A 16,268-nucleotide genomic window follows, 5' to 3' on the forward strand; every position below is an offset into this window, starting at 1 on the left:
GACAGGATTTGTGAAAGAACTGGGGTTCTGAAAAGCTCGCACCCTGCAAGGGCTCCTCTTCAGTGCAATTTATGGCGCTTTTCGTAACGATTTTGCTTATCGATTCTCCTTTTTTTTTGCAAATGCGCGAGTTTCTGAACCAAACAGCACACGCTGTGTTTGGGTCAGAACAAAGCAAACACAGCATGGAGGCAGAAGCCTCTAAATTGTGGAGGTTGCGTAATGTGACAGTACGGCATATACACACCTTTTAGTGTGTGTAACCTGACACTGTGTCGTGTGGACACGTGGGCTGCTGTTTACTGGATTGTTGTGATGTTATCATGTTGGTGAGTTGAAACACCATTCACTGCTTATCCTCAGATGTTAACTGAACACTTGGTAATTTATTTGTTATTGTGTAAGTGACAGATAAGGTTACAGATTTTAGTGGTTGAGAAACTAAAGTGTTTCCTCTTCCCTCCAGATGAATTAATTCTGATGTCCGAGATGGCTGCTGCTGCTGCTGCAGGTGAGTCAGTGAAGCATCCAATTTTATCTCATACTTGGAGCTGGATGGAAAATTGTGAAGTCTGAACTACATGTTGCAGCATGTTAAGTTAAAGGAGAGGTATGTAAGAATGTGGCCAAAATTGTTGCTGCAGTCAAATTGAAAACACAGCAGCGTGTTGTTTCCCCTCCCCTACCCCCCAGACTCGAGGTTGCCAGACAGTGACGTGCTAACCTCCGCTCTGCTCACTCACAGTCAGTCTCAAAGACTCAAAGCAGAGTAAAAAGCTAAATATTCATCAACAACCTAACTGTTTTATTGCTCTGACTCACAGTAACGAGCGGAGTTCACGTCACTCAGGTGATCTGCAAGTTGTTACATTTCACCACTCCGACACTGTGTGTGCAGCGCTGACACACACAACACACACACAGTAACCCCGCATCACGCCGTAGATGAGCCAACATATGAGACGTCTTACCACATAATAAACAACACGAGCCGCTCCGTTTCTCCTTCACTTTATGACATCGGAGACAGGCGACCTGACCGGGCCGGACTCATCTCATGAACCGGTCCACACATTCACCATCAACTTATTTACCTTAGGCTCCATTTCGCCACATTTCCTCCCTCTTTTCTAACTTTCACCTTGTAATTCTTCCCTTTAGCTTTAGCTTTAAAACTAACTAGGCTATATGCTCACAACAGCAAGCTGTGTATCAAACGGCAGAGAAAGCCACTTATTTCTGTGATATCAAGGAAATATGACCATAATAACAATAACCGATAATAGAAAACAATCTTTTTTTTCGCGATCCCATTTTGTCTCTCAGCCGTAGTTCGGTGGAAGCTTAACTGGCAACCTGGTGGCTAAAACCCAACTGATGCTGTGACTGGGAGAGAGCACTGGGTGGCGCAACATGCCCAACCCGTAAATTCAAAACATAAACATGATTTGCAGTCTGCAAATCTGCTGTTGTTGGTGAGTTCAGTATGTTATATGAACATTTTTCCTGAGTCTCTGTGTTAGGATGATTTTACAGCCAGTTTCGATTTCTTACATATTGTAACTTTAATTAATGCTGACTTACTGATTTAGATTTTTTGATTATCTGTTGTTTTGTAGATGATGATGAATTAAACTCTCAGATGCGCAGCAGCAGTCCTGACCTCATCCGCCCTAACTGTGAGTGAAACTGCATGAGATGTCAGTCTCTCTGAGAATAATCTTTACTCTTCATTATTCAGCAACGAGCCATTAGATAACATCAGTAGTAACTTACAGTCACCGTAGTTTTTCATGATGCTATTGCTAGGGTTTAGATCAAAAATATGAAATGAATATAAAACAGAAGTATATTCTATATTGTATATTTCCTTATCCTTATAGTTACAGAAGAAGCTCAACCTCTGAAGAACCGCAGCAGCTTTCCTTACCTGCCATCTGACAGTGAGTCAAACTGAACTAACAGTTTTGGGTGATTTGTCCAAAGTTGTTGAAAATATCATGTTATGTATCCATAAGATATAGTATGATAACAAGTCTTCTTGAGGGTGTGAGGGTTGTTTGTGAAAACGCATTGGTCCCTGTTTCAATAAAGGATTTTTATATCCATTCACATCAGAGTGCCTCGGCTGCCTCCTTGACTAATTGAGCAACTGTCACATAAAAATTTCAGTTTTGATACAATAAGAGGCGATGTGTAAATCCCTCCTTGATGTTGTTCTGCAACCTAATGTATTATTTTATGGGCTTTCATTGCAGGTGAACTGAGGATCATGATGATTGGTATAATTAAGGAGAATAAGAACACATTTACCAAATTGATGACTAGCAGCAAACATTTAGATTTTTTTAAATTCAACCCACAAAAGCCATGTAAGGCTACCAAAGGAGAGTGGAAAGGAAAACCATTCACATTGGTGAAAACTCCAGACATGTTTAGTCTGTGTGTGGGAGCATTGCGAGAAGAAGTGAAGAACTGTGTGTCTCTTTGTTCTCCTGGACCAAATGTTCTGCTGCTGATGGTGAAGCCTTCAAAGTTCACTGAGAAGAACAGAAAAACACTGAACTTTATCCTGAGTTTGTTTGGTCAAGATGCTTTTAAACACTCGATGGTCGTCTTAACAGAGAAGAAGAGTGGATCACAATCCACTGTTCGTCAACTGCTTCAAGACTGTGGAGGAAGACAACACAACATGTTTGAAAACGACCATGATCAGCTCATGGAGAAGATTGAGAGAACTGTGCAAACAAACAGAGGAACCTTCCTCACCTTCACTGAAGTGTCTGAATCCATGAAACCAGCTCTAAACCTGGTTTTGTGTGGGAGGAGAGGAGTAGTGAAGACTTCAGCAGCTGAGGCCATTTTAGGTCAGACAGAGCTTCATTCAGTCTCCAACTCATCAGAGTGTGTTAAACATCAGGGAGAGGTGTGTGGACGTCAGGTTTCCCTGGTGGAGCTTCCTGCCTTGTATGGAAAACCTCAGGAGGAAGTGATGAAGAAAGCATTCAGGTGTATCTCCCTCTGTGATCCTGAGGGCGTCCATGGCTTCATCCTGGTCCTACCTGTGGGTCCCCTCACTGATGAAGACAAAGGAGAGTTAGAAACCATCCAGAACACATTCAGCTGTAGAGTCAATGACTTCACCATGATCATGTTCACTGTGGAGTCGGATCCTAAAGCTCCAGTTGTTGTTAACTTTGTTAGAGATAACAGAGGCATCCAGGAGCTCTGTCAGAGCTGTGGAGGAAGATCTGTTGTTGTCAACATCAATGACAAACAGCAGATCCCTGAGCTGTTGGACACTGTGGACAAGATGAGACTCAACAAAGAAAAACCACCCTGCTACACAACTGAGACTTTTGCACATGTGCAAATAGAAAAGATCATACGACAAGAGAAACACATCACCAAACTACAGGCTGAACTTAAGGACCACACAACTAAAGCTGTAGTCAGTTGTAAGTAATCTTAAACCTTTAATGATGCGAAGCTTAAATACTTTGATTAACATGATATTTCAGTTTTTCCTTTTCAATAAATTTGCTATAATGTATTTATTTTTTGCAGGTGGCTGTAACATACGTTAAAAATATCACAGGGTTTAAAATCTTTTCAAATTCATTATATCGTGCTAACCATCATGTCCAAATCCTCAGTTGTTAAAATAACTCCTGATCTTCTCATTTCACAGGTGATGATGACAAGAAGAGCTCAGACTGTCTCAGGATTGTGCTGATAGGGAAGACTGGAAGTGGAAAGAGCTCTTCAGGAAACACCATTCTGGGAAGAAAAAAGTTCAAAGCTGAACCAATTCAAACATCAGTCACCAAGTTTTGTCAGAAAGCACAATGTGAAATGGACGGTCGTTCTGTTGTTGTGGTCGACACTCCTGGTCTGTTTGACACAAGCTTGTCCCATGAAGAGGTTAATGAGGAGATGGTGAGATGTATCAGTCTTCTGGCTCCAGGACCACATGTCTTCCTGTTGGTGTTACAGATCGGAAGATTGACACCAGAGGAGAAGGAGACACTGAAACTCATCAAGGAAGTCTTTGGGAAGAATTCAGAGTTGTTCACCATCATTCTTTTAACTGGAGGAGATAAACTGGAACATGGGGAGCTGTCCATTGAAGAGTACATCAACAAATGTGAAGATTCCTTTAAGAAGTTGATCTCTGACTGTGGAGGAAGATACCATGTGTTTAATAACTATGATAAACAAAATCTTACACAAGTCAGTGAACTGATTAAGAAGATCGACATTATGGTGAAAACAAATGGAGGAAGCTGCTACACCAATGAGATGCTGGAAGAGGCTGAAGCAGCAATACAGAAAGAAATGAAGAGGATCCTGAAGGAGAATGAAGAGATGAAGAGAGAGAAGGAGGAACTAGAAAGAAAACATGAGGAAGAAAAAGAGGACATGAAAAGAAAAATGGAAGAACAAAGAGCAGAAATTGAACGAGAGAGAAACAAACAACTTAAGGAAATGGAGGAAAAGATAAATAAAGAAAGAGAAGAGAAGCAGAGAGTAAAGGAAGAGAGAGAGGAAGAAGACAGGAAGAAGAGAGAACAGGAAGAAATTCAACAACAAGAGTGGGAACAAAAAATAAAAGATCTGGAGGATGAAATAAGATCAAAAGCAGAATCAAAAGAGATCACTGACAGAGAGCTGGAGGAGAGTAAAGAGAAGATGAAAAAACAACAGGAGGCCTGGGAGAAGACACAAAAAGAGTGGTGGGAAAAACGAAAACAAGAAGATGAACAGAGGCAACAGGAAGAACAAACAAGATTCAGAAAACTCCAAGAAGAAAATGAAAAAGAAAGAGAAAAATCTGAAAACAGAATAAAAGAAGAGGACAGAATGAGAAGAGAACAGGAAGAGAAGGAGCGTAAAGAATTAGAGGAAAAGTATAAGACAGAAATGGAGATGACGAAGAAGAAGTACGAGGAGGAGGCCAGAAAACAAGCTGAAGAATTCAATGAGTTCAGAGAGAAAAAGGAGGACTTTGCAGCTCAGATAGACAAACTGCAGGAAGAATTAGGGGAGAAACGGAGAGAATATAAAAACCTACAAGATCTCTCACAACACACAGAAATAAATCTGAAACAAGATATGAATAAACTTCAGGGCAAACATAAAGTAGAGTTGACTGAGTTGGTTCTGCTACTTCTGACCAAAAAGAAAGAAAACAGGAAAAAAATTAAGACGATGCAGAAAACACAGAAAAAAGAGATGGATGATCTTCTAAAAGGACATTCACGTGAAAACAAAAGAAAGGAGAAGGAAAAACTGGATGAATTTAAGAAAAAACACAAAGAAGAAATGAACTCATTGGAGAAAGAACCTGTGAACCAAAGTAAAGAAGATCAGAGGATGAGTAAGGCTGAGCTGTCAATCAAACAGCAGCAAGAAATTAACGAGTGGAAACTGAAGTTTTTGAAACACCAGCGACAAAAGCAGAAAGAAGAACTGGATAAACTACAGAAAAAACACGAGAAGGAACTCAATAAATCAAAACAGAAACTTCTGGAAAAAAATGAAACAATTGAGAAAGAAAAAATGGACGAGCTGCAGAGGAAACATGAGGAAGAGGTGAAAGAGTTGAAAGAGAAAATTACGACCCAAGATGAAGACAGTGACAGGCAAGACCTGGAGGAACTGCAGAAAAAACATAAAAAGGAGATTGGTGATCTGAAAGAGAAACTTTTGGAAGAAAATGAAAAAATGGACAAGCTGCAGAGGAAACATGAGGAAGAGATGAAAGAGTTGAAAGATAAAATTGCGACCCAAGATGAAGACAGTGACAAGCAAGACCTGGAGGAACTGCTGAAAAAACATAAAAAGGAGATTGATGATCTGAAAGAGAAACTTTTGGAAGAAAATGAAACAAATGAGAAAGAAAAAATGGACGAGCTGCAGAGGAAACATGAGGAAGAAATGAAAGAGTTGAAAGAGTTGAAAGACCTGGAGGAACTGCAGAAAAAACATAAAAAGGAGATTAATGATCTGAAAGAGAAACTTCTGTGCCCAGAGGAGCACCCCTGTCAGATTTCATGAGGAAAAGATTCAAAGTGCAGAGAAAAACTGAGATAACATCAAGTTGGACCAGAAACACACAAACACTCTGCTAGTAGAAGGGCAACTTTCTTTTGCCAGCTATTTTGTTTTTATTGCCTTTCAAGGATCATTTTCTACTGCTGTTTAATGTTTACTTTTTATTATGGTGTCAAGTACTCCTATGGTGATATACTGTATAAATAAATTTGAATTTGAATCATTTTCAAAGCATGGGTTTTCTGCAAAGGATTTTTTTCTGTCAGTTTTTTTCAAATTCAAATAATTTTATTATTCTTAAAGGTACATTGTGTAAGTTCTCCTGTTATCTATTCACGAAAATCGATTATTTGGTTCAAAAGTCTGTTTTTCATTAATCAGTAATCACCCCATCAACAAACTGAAGTGTTCCGGTAAGCTCTGAATGGAGCGTTACACTGATGCTGCATTCACCTGTAGTCGGGCAGACGGCCGTCGGTAACAAACCAGATGTCATTTTAGTCACAGAAGTGGAGAGAGTGGGGCTGTGCGTGGCGCTGTGGGTAGAGCGGCTGTCCCATGTAGAGGCTACAGTCCTCACCGCAGGCGGCCCCGGTTTGAATCCCGCGTCGGGCAGCCCTTTGCTGCATGTCATTCCCCCTCTCTCTGCCTCTGCCTTTCCTGACCATCTCTACTATTTACTATCAATAAAGGCAAATACTTTGAAAAATAATAAAGAAGTGAGAAAGCATTAAATTATGTTAAATTGTGTGGTGCAGATTTCCCTTCTGTTGAACAGAGTCTTTACCTTTTTTCTGTCATTGGTAGGTCAAGCTAAAATTTGATTAAGTGTTTAAAGTACTTGTTATCTTACAAAAGCACAATATGAGTAATTTCCATTTTAAAATTCAGTTAGTGTTGATTTGTTGATGAACTTTTTACTTGGTTTAAAAGTTTTTATTCTAAAGTATTAATCAGCAACTGTTGAATGCTGTGATTACTCACTCTCAGCAAAATCATGATGACATATAACATGTAATCTGAACTTTTATATGTAATAAAGTTAAACTGGTTAAATTGGTAAAGCTGGTTCCTGTCTTTCTGTCCCTGTCCTCATTGTTCAGTGTTTGGCTTCAGCATCAAGAACTTAGACAGAGAAAGCAGCTGTTGTTCTCTATGCTAATGATGCTGCTGCTGCACGCGCACACAACTCACGCGCTCTTCCCTGCGTGTCTAGGTCTCTGAGTGTGTCACCAGCAGGGATGACAAATGTCTTTACTATGCTATAACACACACATAGCTTTATATCCACACATGTTTTGTTGTGTTAAGCTTTGGTAGGCCTAATTTGTTTCACTGTATTCCGATTCCTCAAGAAAAACGTTCACGGAGTAAAAATTCTAAATAAAATCTCTGATGGTCTTTTATCTTTTCAAGTACCCCCCCCCCCCCCCCCCTCATCTCTCTATCTCAAGTATCCCCCTATCTCACCCGACGCGTGCCAAACCTCGGAGCGTAATGGACACTGATCCATCCAGCGAAAACACAACAATTTGACTTGAGCAAGAACAAGGAAGAGAGGTTGTTCAGCAGCCAGCTCTCATTTGTCTGAGTTGTTCTTAAACGCACCATGCTGTAGCTACTTCAAAATACAGATTCAGTGAATTTACAGAGTCAGTGAATTTACACCATGTTGGTCCTCTGACTGAATGAAATGAGAGCCTCCTGAGTTTATTATCATTATTGATGATCAGAGTTGATATTGATCTGGTGGTAGTTCTGTGGTTCGGCCTCCAGGTGGCAGCAGAGTAAAGAGATTCATCCTGAACAGAGACACTTCATGGACTGTTACAGAGACGAGCATCACTGTGATCCTGTAAATATAAGAATCTAACTCATTAGTGATGATTTATTTCCCTCTGTTAGGGAATAAAGCTTTTTTTGTTTTAAATAAAGATTTATTTTTGCTGAAGTTTGTTTTGTTTGCACTGTTTTTTGTTTTACTGTATGTTAAATTGCTCTCACTTATCAACTGAATTTACTCACTGTTGTTTTAGTTTGTGCATTCGGGTCATGTGGGAGTTTCCTAGCCTTGATCATGTTTATAGATTATTAAAACCTCAGAGCTCAGAAACAAGAAAGCTTTTTTTTTTTTTGATCTGATGAGATTCTTTGACAGATAAATATCGGACAAAATGTATCTATAAAGAGAGATGATATATGAGTTTGCAAGGAGAATATAAATCACCATCAACGGAACAAAATACATTTTTACCTCTTAATCTACCAATGAGTAAAGAAAGGTCTTTAGTCATGTGAGGTTTCAAAACAACTCAACCCCCGATATCTGATGATGAAGCTGAATCAGGAAGACCATAATAATAGGTGTATGGATGTTGCACTCACCTGAAGCCACAGTTAACATGGACTGTATGAGAAATATAATGTTTGAAATGTGTGAATATTGTACATTGAGTTTGTAAATTTTAAATACAGGAGAAATTCCAACGGCAGACACTGGCAGAGCACGCCATGCCTTCATGGCGGCTGTATTTTTTTAAAACTGTTTTTTACAGATAAATGCTTTGTTCATGGAACCACAGTCTGGGACCTGCAACATTTATGTTTGTTTTTGCTGATTTTGCTGATCATTAACAGTGTGTCAATTATTTTGAAGCCTGAACTACCACTTATATTTAAGGGCTATGCCTGCAGTCTCTCTCTCTCTGTCTCTCTCTCCAACAACAACTGAAAATAGCCATAGAAGGAAAACAGTATGTAACCAGCAGAGATGACAGATGTCTTTACTTTATGCTGTAATACACAGAGATTTGTGTTCACACACACACACACACACACACACACACACACACACACACACACACACACACACACACACACACTTTTATGGGAAATGTAGCCTATGTATTCATGTTTGATTTGGTTTGTTTTCCTGTGAGCAGACTCCTTATGAAAAATAAATACATTATTTTTATAGATGAAGTGTGTTAGTGTTTATAAATAGATGTGGGAATTATTACATTAAAAATATATGTATTTTGATAATAAAAAAATATGTAATTGTGTTTTTACTTCTGCTTTTACGTAATAGTGTATTTCTGTCTCCTTAGGTAGGAGGTCCATAAGTGGAATTGGATAGCTGGGCGACTGTTTTCACTCCAGAAACGGTACAAAACTACTTTTTCATTCAGTTCTGTGATAATAACAGAACTGAATGAAAAAGTAGTTTTGTTTCAGTTTTGGGTTTCACATAGGCCTAGGTCCCTGAGAACATTTGTGTTTTGAAAGCGTTTCTATCACTGTAGCAGTTATGAGCATGAGAGATGTTGTGAAATCTCACGAGAGTTTGTTGCCGAAACTAGTCACCGCTTTCCAATTCCTGCTGATCTTACCTCTGATAAAATGTCATTTTGATGTCAGGCTGTTCTGTGGACCTGTCAATAAATGTCTCAGAATCGCATTATTCCTATTTCTTTGTCTGGAGCAACATAATGTGATCTCGTTAAGTGAAACGTCATCGAGGGCGGGGCCGCTTTGATTGACAGGTGACCGCCGCGACCGTTTGAAAGCTGTTAGCTTAGTGGTGACTGTTTTTAGCTAAACACAACTGTTCATGGTGTCGGTGTCTTTTGAAGGATCGGACAGTGTGGCTCGTTGTTGTTGTTGTCCTCCTGTTTTGAAGTGAGTGAAATTCTAGTATCATTTAATTAAGTTGTCAGCACTAATAATTAGCAGGTATTTAAGGCATAATTATGTCTGCACTCTGCACGTATCTAACCAGCTAACTAGCTCTTTAAATAGGTAATAGCCTAATGAACCAGTTACTGTAGTAACCGCCCAAACAGCTAGTCATGCTAACGATGCTGACAGTAAACTTTTAGTCCTTCTCACCACATTTAACTCTGCCCCAGTCCCTCTGTCTATTTCTTTGTTTTGTTGTTTTGTTTTTGGGGGGATTAGGTGGGTTTACTAGCTAGCCTATAGTTGGATCAGTGGCATGTTGGCATGATGAGCAATTCAGAAATATTTTAAAAGCATGATGCACCAGATCCCTATGTTAAAATGTAGGTTAAATTTTGTATTCATGATGGGTGTATGTCATTTGAAATGACATTTGAACCTTTAAAAAAAAAAAAAAAGACTGAATGCCTCTGAAAATGTCTCTCTCTCACAAAAGAATGATAAATATTTAATATTTTATCCACCTACAGTGGATTTTAGTTATAAAAATATACTTTTAAAATATTACATTGAAATTGTTTTTTTTTTTTATTGCTGTATTTCTATTGAAATTTTAATGCAATTTGGCGACACTGAGCAGGACAGGAACACTGCTTTTTAGTCCAGGCAAAATAGCGTTTTACGACAGACTAATTGTCACAGAAGGTTTTTCACCATACGTAATTTCTATGAGGTGTCTAGAACAACATACTAAAAGTCCTAAGAAATCCTAGTTGGGGAAATATGTTTAATTTGCATCATTATTTACTGTATAAAGTCTATGGTGCCGACAACAATACACCCCAATGGGACTATTTTTTCCCTTTACTCCTATCACAATGAAACTTTTTGTTCTAAATGATGTGTGATGAATTATGTAAAATTTGTCAAGAAATATTGTGTTGCATTACAAAAGCGAAATATATTTATTCCACATTTGAGTCCAGATTTATTTTCTTTTCAGATTTATGTAAAATGTATAGGCTAATGTAAGGCCTACAGTAGGCTACAGTACTGATCTGAAATCACAGCAAACCCACCACCGTGTCAGTGCTCAGTGTTGTGACTGTCTAGAGCAGCTGATGTGTTTCTGGGGCTGTAGTGTGACTGCAGGTCTGTGTCTCTGCATTACATGTTGATGGATTTATGAAATTATGTTCCAGATAATGACGGTAATATGGACATGGATGGTTCTGAGACAGTGGATCTCACAATCCTACTACACTGGGGCCAAACATCCAGAATGAAAGTGAGTGGAGTTCAGCTCAGACTGGGTCCAAACCAGCTGTCTGAGAGAGTAGTAACTGAGTCTGTTGTTATTTTTCATCTCCTTTGGTCTATTTTACTTCTCTTTGTGGTTGTTTTTTGTTTCCTTGTAGGCTACTCATTTTTTGGTTGCTTCTTGTTTTGCTAGTTTTTGGCATCTCTTTATGCAATGTTTCTTTGGACTGGTGCATTTCACAAAATTAATTTCACCTAATTAAATACAAAATGGACTGCAACAGCTAAAATATAGGAAATGTAATTGGTTATTTGTTTTCCTCCAAATTATGATTGCAGTGACTGCCATCTTAAGGCGACTAGCATGATTTAACTGTTGTATGGTTCTTGGGATCAGAGTTGCTGTCTGCAGCTCATTTGTCTGTTTGTTGTCTTTTTATTTCTTTTTTTTTAGCTGCTGCTAGGACAAGTGGCAAATAACGCAAACAGAGAAGGACAAAAAACAACTTATTACAGAGTTTCACAAGACAAATTAATGAAGACAAGTGCTGTGGTATTAGTGGTGCTGCCTATACGTATGTTGTGGTGGTAAGTGTGTGTGTGTGTGTGCATCCAGATCAGGCGGTCACTCATTAATGTCTAGGTACAGTACGTCTTTGTAAAATTAAAGAGGTATTACAGTAAATGTTATGAATTGAGAAATTGTGATGCTGTTTATATTTTGTTCTGTACGGTGGGCAAACCAACATTACAAAATCCAAAAACACTTTTCCAAAGCTTGAGACAAATTTACATTTTAGAAAACATTTTTACATATCATAAAACAAAATTACATTACCATAACACATTTACAAGTCCCAAAACAAGCTTACATTTCAGAAAACAAATGAACAAGAAACAAAACATGTTTACCGAGACAAATTTACAAGTGGCGAAACACTTTTACAAGTCCCGAAACAAATTTACAAATAACATCAATCGGAAAAGGAATATACCAACTCCGGGGTTGAATCGCTAGTGATAACGAGTTGTTGTTGTCGTTGATGGAGTGGTGACCCAAGATGGACAGTAATCGGTGCCGTCACCGGCAGTAGCCTACGTGAATTCGCCACAGTCATTACCGGTACAAGTGGTCCTGGTGCCGGTGCCGGTAATGACGGCGGCGAATTCACATAGGCTACTGCCGGCGCCATTGCCGGTACCAGCGGTCCCGCTGCCATCGCCAGTACTGGTGCTGTTGCCAGTAGCCACCATCATTGCCGGCAACAGCACCGATTACTGTCCATCTTGGGTCACTATGAACTCCATCAACGACAACAACAACTTGTATTGGCTGTTCACTTCCAGTTCAACCCCGGAGTTGGTACATTCCTTATCCGATTGATGTTATTTGTAAATTTGTTTCGGGACTTGTAAAAGTGTTTCGCCGCTTGTAAATTTGTCTCTGTGTTTGTAAAAGTGTTTTGTTTCTTTTTTATTTGTTTTCTGAAATGTAAATTTGTTTTGGGACTTTAAGGCTGGATTGCACCAACAAGGTTTAATTTAATCTAAGATTAGCTCTAATCAGAGATTAGTAAAACTCAGTTTAAAATGAGTTAATCCATGTTTAAAATTAAGCAGAGCTCTGTTGCACCATTTAAAATTAATCTCAGTTTAGTAAAACTCAGTTTAACTGAATTTAAACTGATTTAAATCAGTAGGGACATAAGTGTGTATAAAGGAAACTAATTAAATATGCAAAATGGAGTTTTGTTCGTTGCAGTTTGTAAACAAAACATTCAAGCTGGGCGGGCTCAACTGTGTAGACTAGCCTCCTGCCCCTGACAGCAGCAGTCAAGACCGCAAAGGAAACGAAATAGTCTGGGCCGATACCTGCCGTCACCAACAGGAGCCTCTGGTGTCACATGTTTTGTTTTGTTTTGTTTTTTAAACAGGAGAGCCGAGCTGGGAAGACGGTGTTAGCGGTGGATGCTAACCACTACCACTAGCCGGATTTAGCATCGAGCTAGCTCCCCACAACGGTCCTCATACTTGTTACCAGTCGAGGCTTTAGTTGTCAGTGATGGTCAGGAATCGGTCTGCAGCTCCAGCGCTTCACTCAGACTGTATTTCTTTCTTTTGTCCTCCTGACTGCTGCTGTTGAGAGAGAGAGAGACGTGCTAGCACTCGTTAGCATCAGAGACAGCTAGTGCAGCTAGCAGCCCTGAGCCTTCTACTCTGCTGCAGTAGCTTCACCTGAGCTTTGTCAGAGAAAACACCGTCTCTCTCCGTCTCTCTCCAAAACAAAGCAAAAGAGAGAAAATTGAGAGACAGAGCCTGTCTCTCAATTTTCCTCAAGGAACTTCATAATTTTGCTCACTCCGGCTCAAAAATGCAGCCATTGAAAAAATTAAACCTCCTCCACTGTCAGTTTAAAATTAACCCTAGATCACAGTTTAAACTGGAGTTTAAAGTTCTGGTGCAACAGGATTAAAATTAAACTTAGTTTAGAGTAAAAATTAAACTGAGGTTTAAAGGGAGGTTTAAATCTAATCTGTCTTAATTTTGAACTAGGTTTAAAGTTTAGTGCAACAGAATTTAAACTTAAACCGTGATTTAATCTGGTTTTAAAGTTAAACCTTGTTGGTGCAATCCAGCCTAAAGGTGATAGCTACAAGTTTAATTCCTCCTGGCCAGTAGGTGTAGAACTCACACTGCCTACTCTCATTCCAACCTTCCGTTTTACTGGTTGCCAGTTACAGCAGTAGCTAAAGTTCTAATGCTGTTGCCACAGAGATCATTCCATGCCGACGTTGCCAATGTAACCAGATGTAAATATTTATATATTTCGGACCCGCCAAAATTTATTAAACAATTATTTATACACAATTTTTTTTTTATTCAGTAAAATTAATACTTTTATTCTGCACCCCTCTAGACATTCTGTGGATGTATTATTTTTTTAAAATTAATCCTTTTGATGAAAAAGTTGTAGCTATAACCTTTAAATGTGTTATGGTAATGTAACTTTGTTTTATGATATGTAAAAATGTTTTCTAAATTGTACATTTGTCTCAAACTTTGTAAAAGTGTTTCTGATTTTGTAATCTTGGTTTGCACCTCCAGGCCACCGTAGTTCTGCAACTAAATGTTTAAATTTGAAAATGAAATTTGATTTCACAGCAGGAGAACCCATGAAAGGAGCTCTAAACCTGGTTCTGTGTGGGAGGAGAGGAGCAGGGAAGACTTCAGCAGCTGAGGCCATTTTAGGTCAGACAGAGCTTCATTCAGTCTCCAACTCATCAGAGTGTGTTAAACGTCAGGGAGAGGTGTGTGGACGTCAGGTTTCCCTGGTGGAGCTTCCTGCCTTGTATGGAAAACCTCAGGAGGAAGTGATGAAGAAAGCATTCAGGTGTTTCTCCCTCTGTGATCCTGAGGGCGTCCATGGCTTCATCCTGGTCCTACCTGTGGGTCCCCTCACTGATGAAGACAAAGGAGAGTTAAAGACCATCCAGAACACATTCAGCTGTAGAGTCAATGACTTCACCATGATCCTGTTCACTGTGGAGTCAGATCCTACAGCTCCAGCTGTTGTTAACTTTGTCAGAGATAACAGAGACATCCAGGAGCTCTGTCAGAGCTGTGGAGGAAGATCTGTTGTTGTCAACATCAAGGACAAGCAGCAGATCCCTGAGCTGTTGGACACTGTGGACAAGATGAGAGCTGACAAAGACAAACCATCCTACACAACTGAGACATTTGCACATGTGCAAATAGAAAAGATCATACAACAACAGAAACACATCACCGAGCTACAGGCTGAACTTAAGGACCAGACAACAAAAGTTGTCGTCAGTTGTAAGTAATTTAATTCCTTTATTTCAAATATGTCATGAGATATGTCACAGAAAGAGCAAAACGTTTTATGTAACTTGTTAATATAGGCTACTTGTTTGAGTGTTGTCTGTGCAGTGAGCTGACTGTCTGATGCCTCGCTGCGTCCAGCAGGTGGAGCTCTAACATAATGAAAATAGCTCCACACGTCAGCGCTTGTTCAAACAGGTGGTTTGTTGCTGTCTGCAGAGTCTGTAATGTTACTTTAACACAGTATTTGCTGCACAACTTAATCAATTTCCTGCCCGGTTCAATGTGTTTAAATCACAATCAATTAGAATATTTTTCTGTTTCAGACTTGATTTTTAAGTCCGTGCCTCATGAATATTCAGTTGAGCAGTTTCTTCCTTTTTCTTTCTTTCTTTATTTTTTGGGGGGTCCTTGTTAATGCGGATCGTTTGCGACATCCCTGCTATAAAATCAATAGACACGGTTCATCACAGCAAGTAGCCGATTTAAACAAACGACCAGTAACTGCACAGAGGGACCAGGATGATGAAAACGGGATTGTAGCGTGTAAATATATTTCGATCTTAACGGATATAAACAACATCGAGTCAAGTACTACCTAAATAGTAGGCCTATTGAATGCATGCCTTTCACTTTCGGATTGGAGTCGGACTGATGGCACAGCATGAAGTTCGGATGTCGAAGCAACTTGAACAACTTCAATGAAAAACGTCATTGTACTAGTGAGGAAATCTGATCAAATCAGGAGAACGACTGACGTTAGAGACGGATTATTGATCATCTGCAGGTGAGTGCATTTCATCATCTAATTTCTACATCTGATTAGTCACTCGGGTGTTAATAACTCTGTCTGCGGACTGGATTTGTCACTGTGATGGCGTCGCAACCTGCATGAGACAGTCGGGAAACGTAACTGATGTGAAATTGTGATAGAAATGAATGCTCGATCGTTCTTGAACGCATCTTAGATGTTTTCTGGTAATTAATTTACCGTGATTCCAGGCGAATACAAATTTAATTAAAGCCGCAAGCGGCTATGACGGGCCCTCGCTCCACGCCACTCGGCGTCCCCGCTGCCCCCGGGCCGCTCTTCGAAAACCCCCGCGCGCAACCGGACGTGGGCGGCTGCGTCGAGGGCGGTCCCCTCGTCGAACACGTGACGTTTCGAGCAAAACGGACAACGTACGATGGAGTTACGGCAGGTTTACGGTTCGTCCACCAGGGGGCGGTAACGGGATGTGGGCCGTTGTGTTCGGGGTCGTGACCTCATCACACACGTGAAGTTTCGAGCCGATCGGACAATGTCGATGCAAAACGCGACATTTCCTGTGTCCACAAGGGGGCGTCTTGAGCGAGCTAGCGTACGATCAAATGGAGGCGTAGAGGGCCGGCCCCTGATCATGTACTGAAATTTTGAAGTGACTACG

At 39.9% G+C, this 16,268-nt stretch overlaps 1 protein-coding gene across 1 annotated transcript; it reads left to right on the forward strand.

Moving 5' to 3' along the window:
* Positions 1-489: 489 nt before the first annotated feature.
* On the forward strand, positions 490-14,843 carry LOC146980874 (uncharacterized). Its single transcript, XM_085788039.1, has 6 exons — positions 490-511; positions 1,620-1,679; positions 1,884-1,943; positions 2,259-3,458; positions 3,692-5,803; positions 14,104-14,843. Exons 1-6 carry the CDS (start codon positions 490-492, stop codon positions 14,841-14,843), a joined length of 4,194 nt encoding a protein of 1,397 aa, XP_085644165.1.
* The last annotated feature ends 1,425 nt before the right edge of the window (positions 14,844-16,268 follow it).

The sequence above is a fragment of the Trachurus japonicus genome, chromosome 9 (genome assembly GCF_045865225.1).
Source record: "Trachurus japonicus isolate A0001 chromosome 9, Traja_1.0".
NCBI classification, from domain to species: Eukaryota; Metazoa; Chordata; class Actinopteri; order Carangiformes; family Carangidae; genus Trachurus; species Trachurus japonicus.

Coding starts and splice junctions, on each gene's coding strand:
- LOC146980874 (XM_085788039.1), top strand. CDS start 490: ATGGCTGCTGCTGCTGCTGCAG. Junction 512..1,619: donor GGCTGCTGCTGCTGCTGCAG/GTGAGTCAGTGA, acceptor GTTGTTTTGTAG/ATGATGATGAATTAAACTCT. Junction 1,944..2,258: donor TCCTTACCTGCCATCTGACA/GTGAGTCAAACT, acceptor CTTTCATTGCAG/GTGAACTGAGGATCATGATG.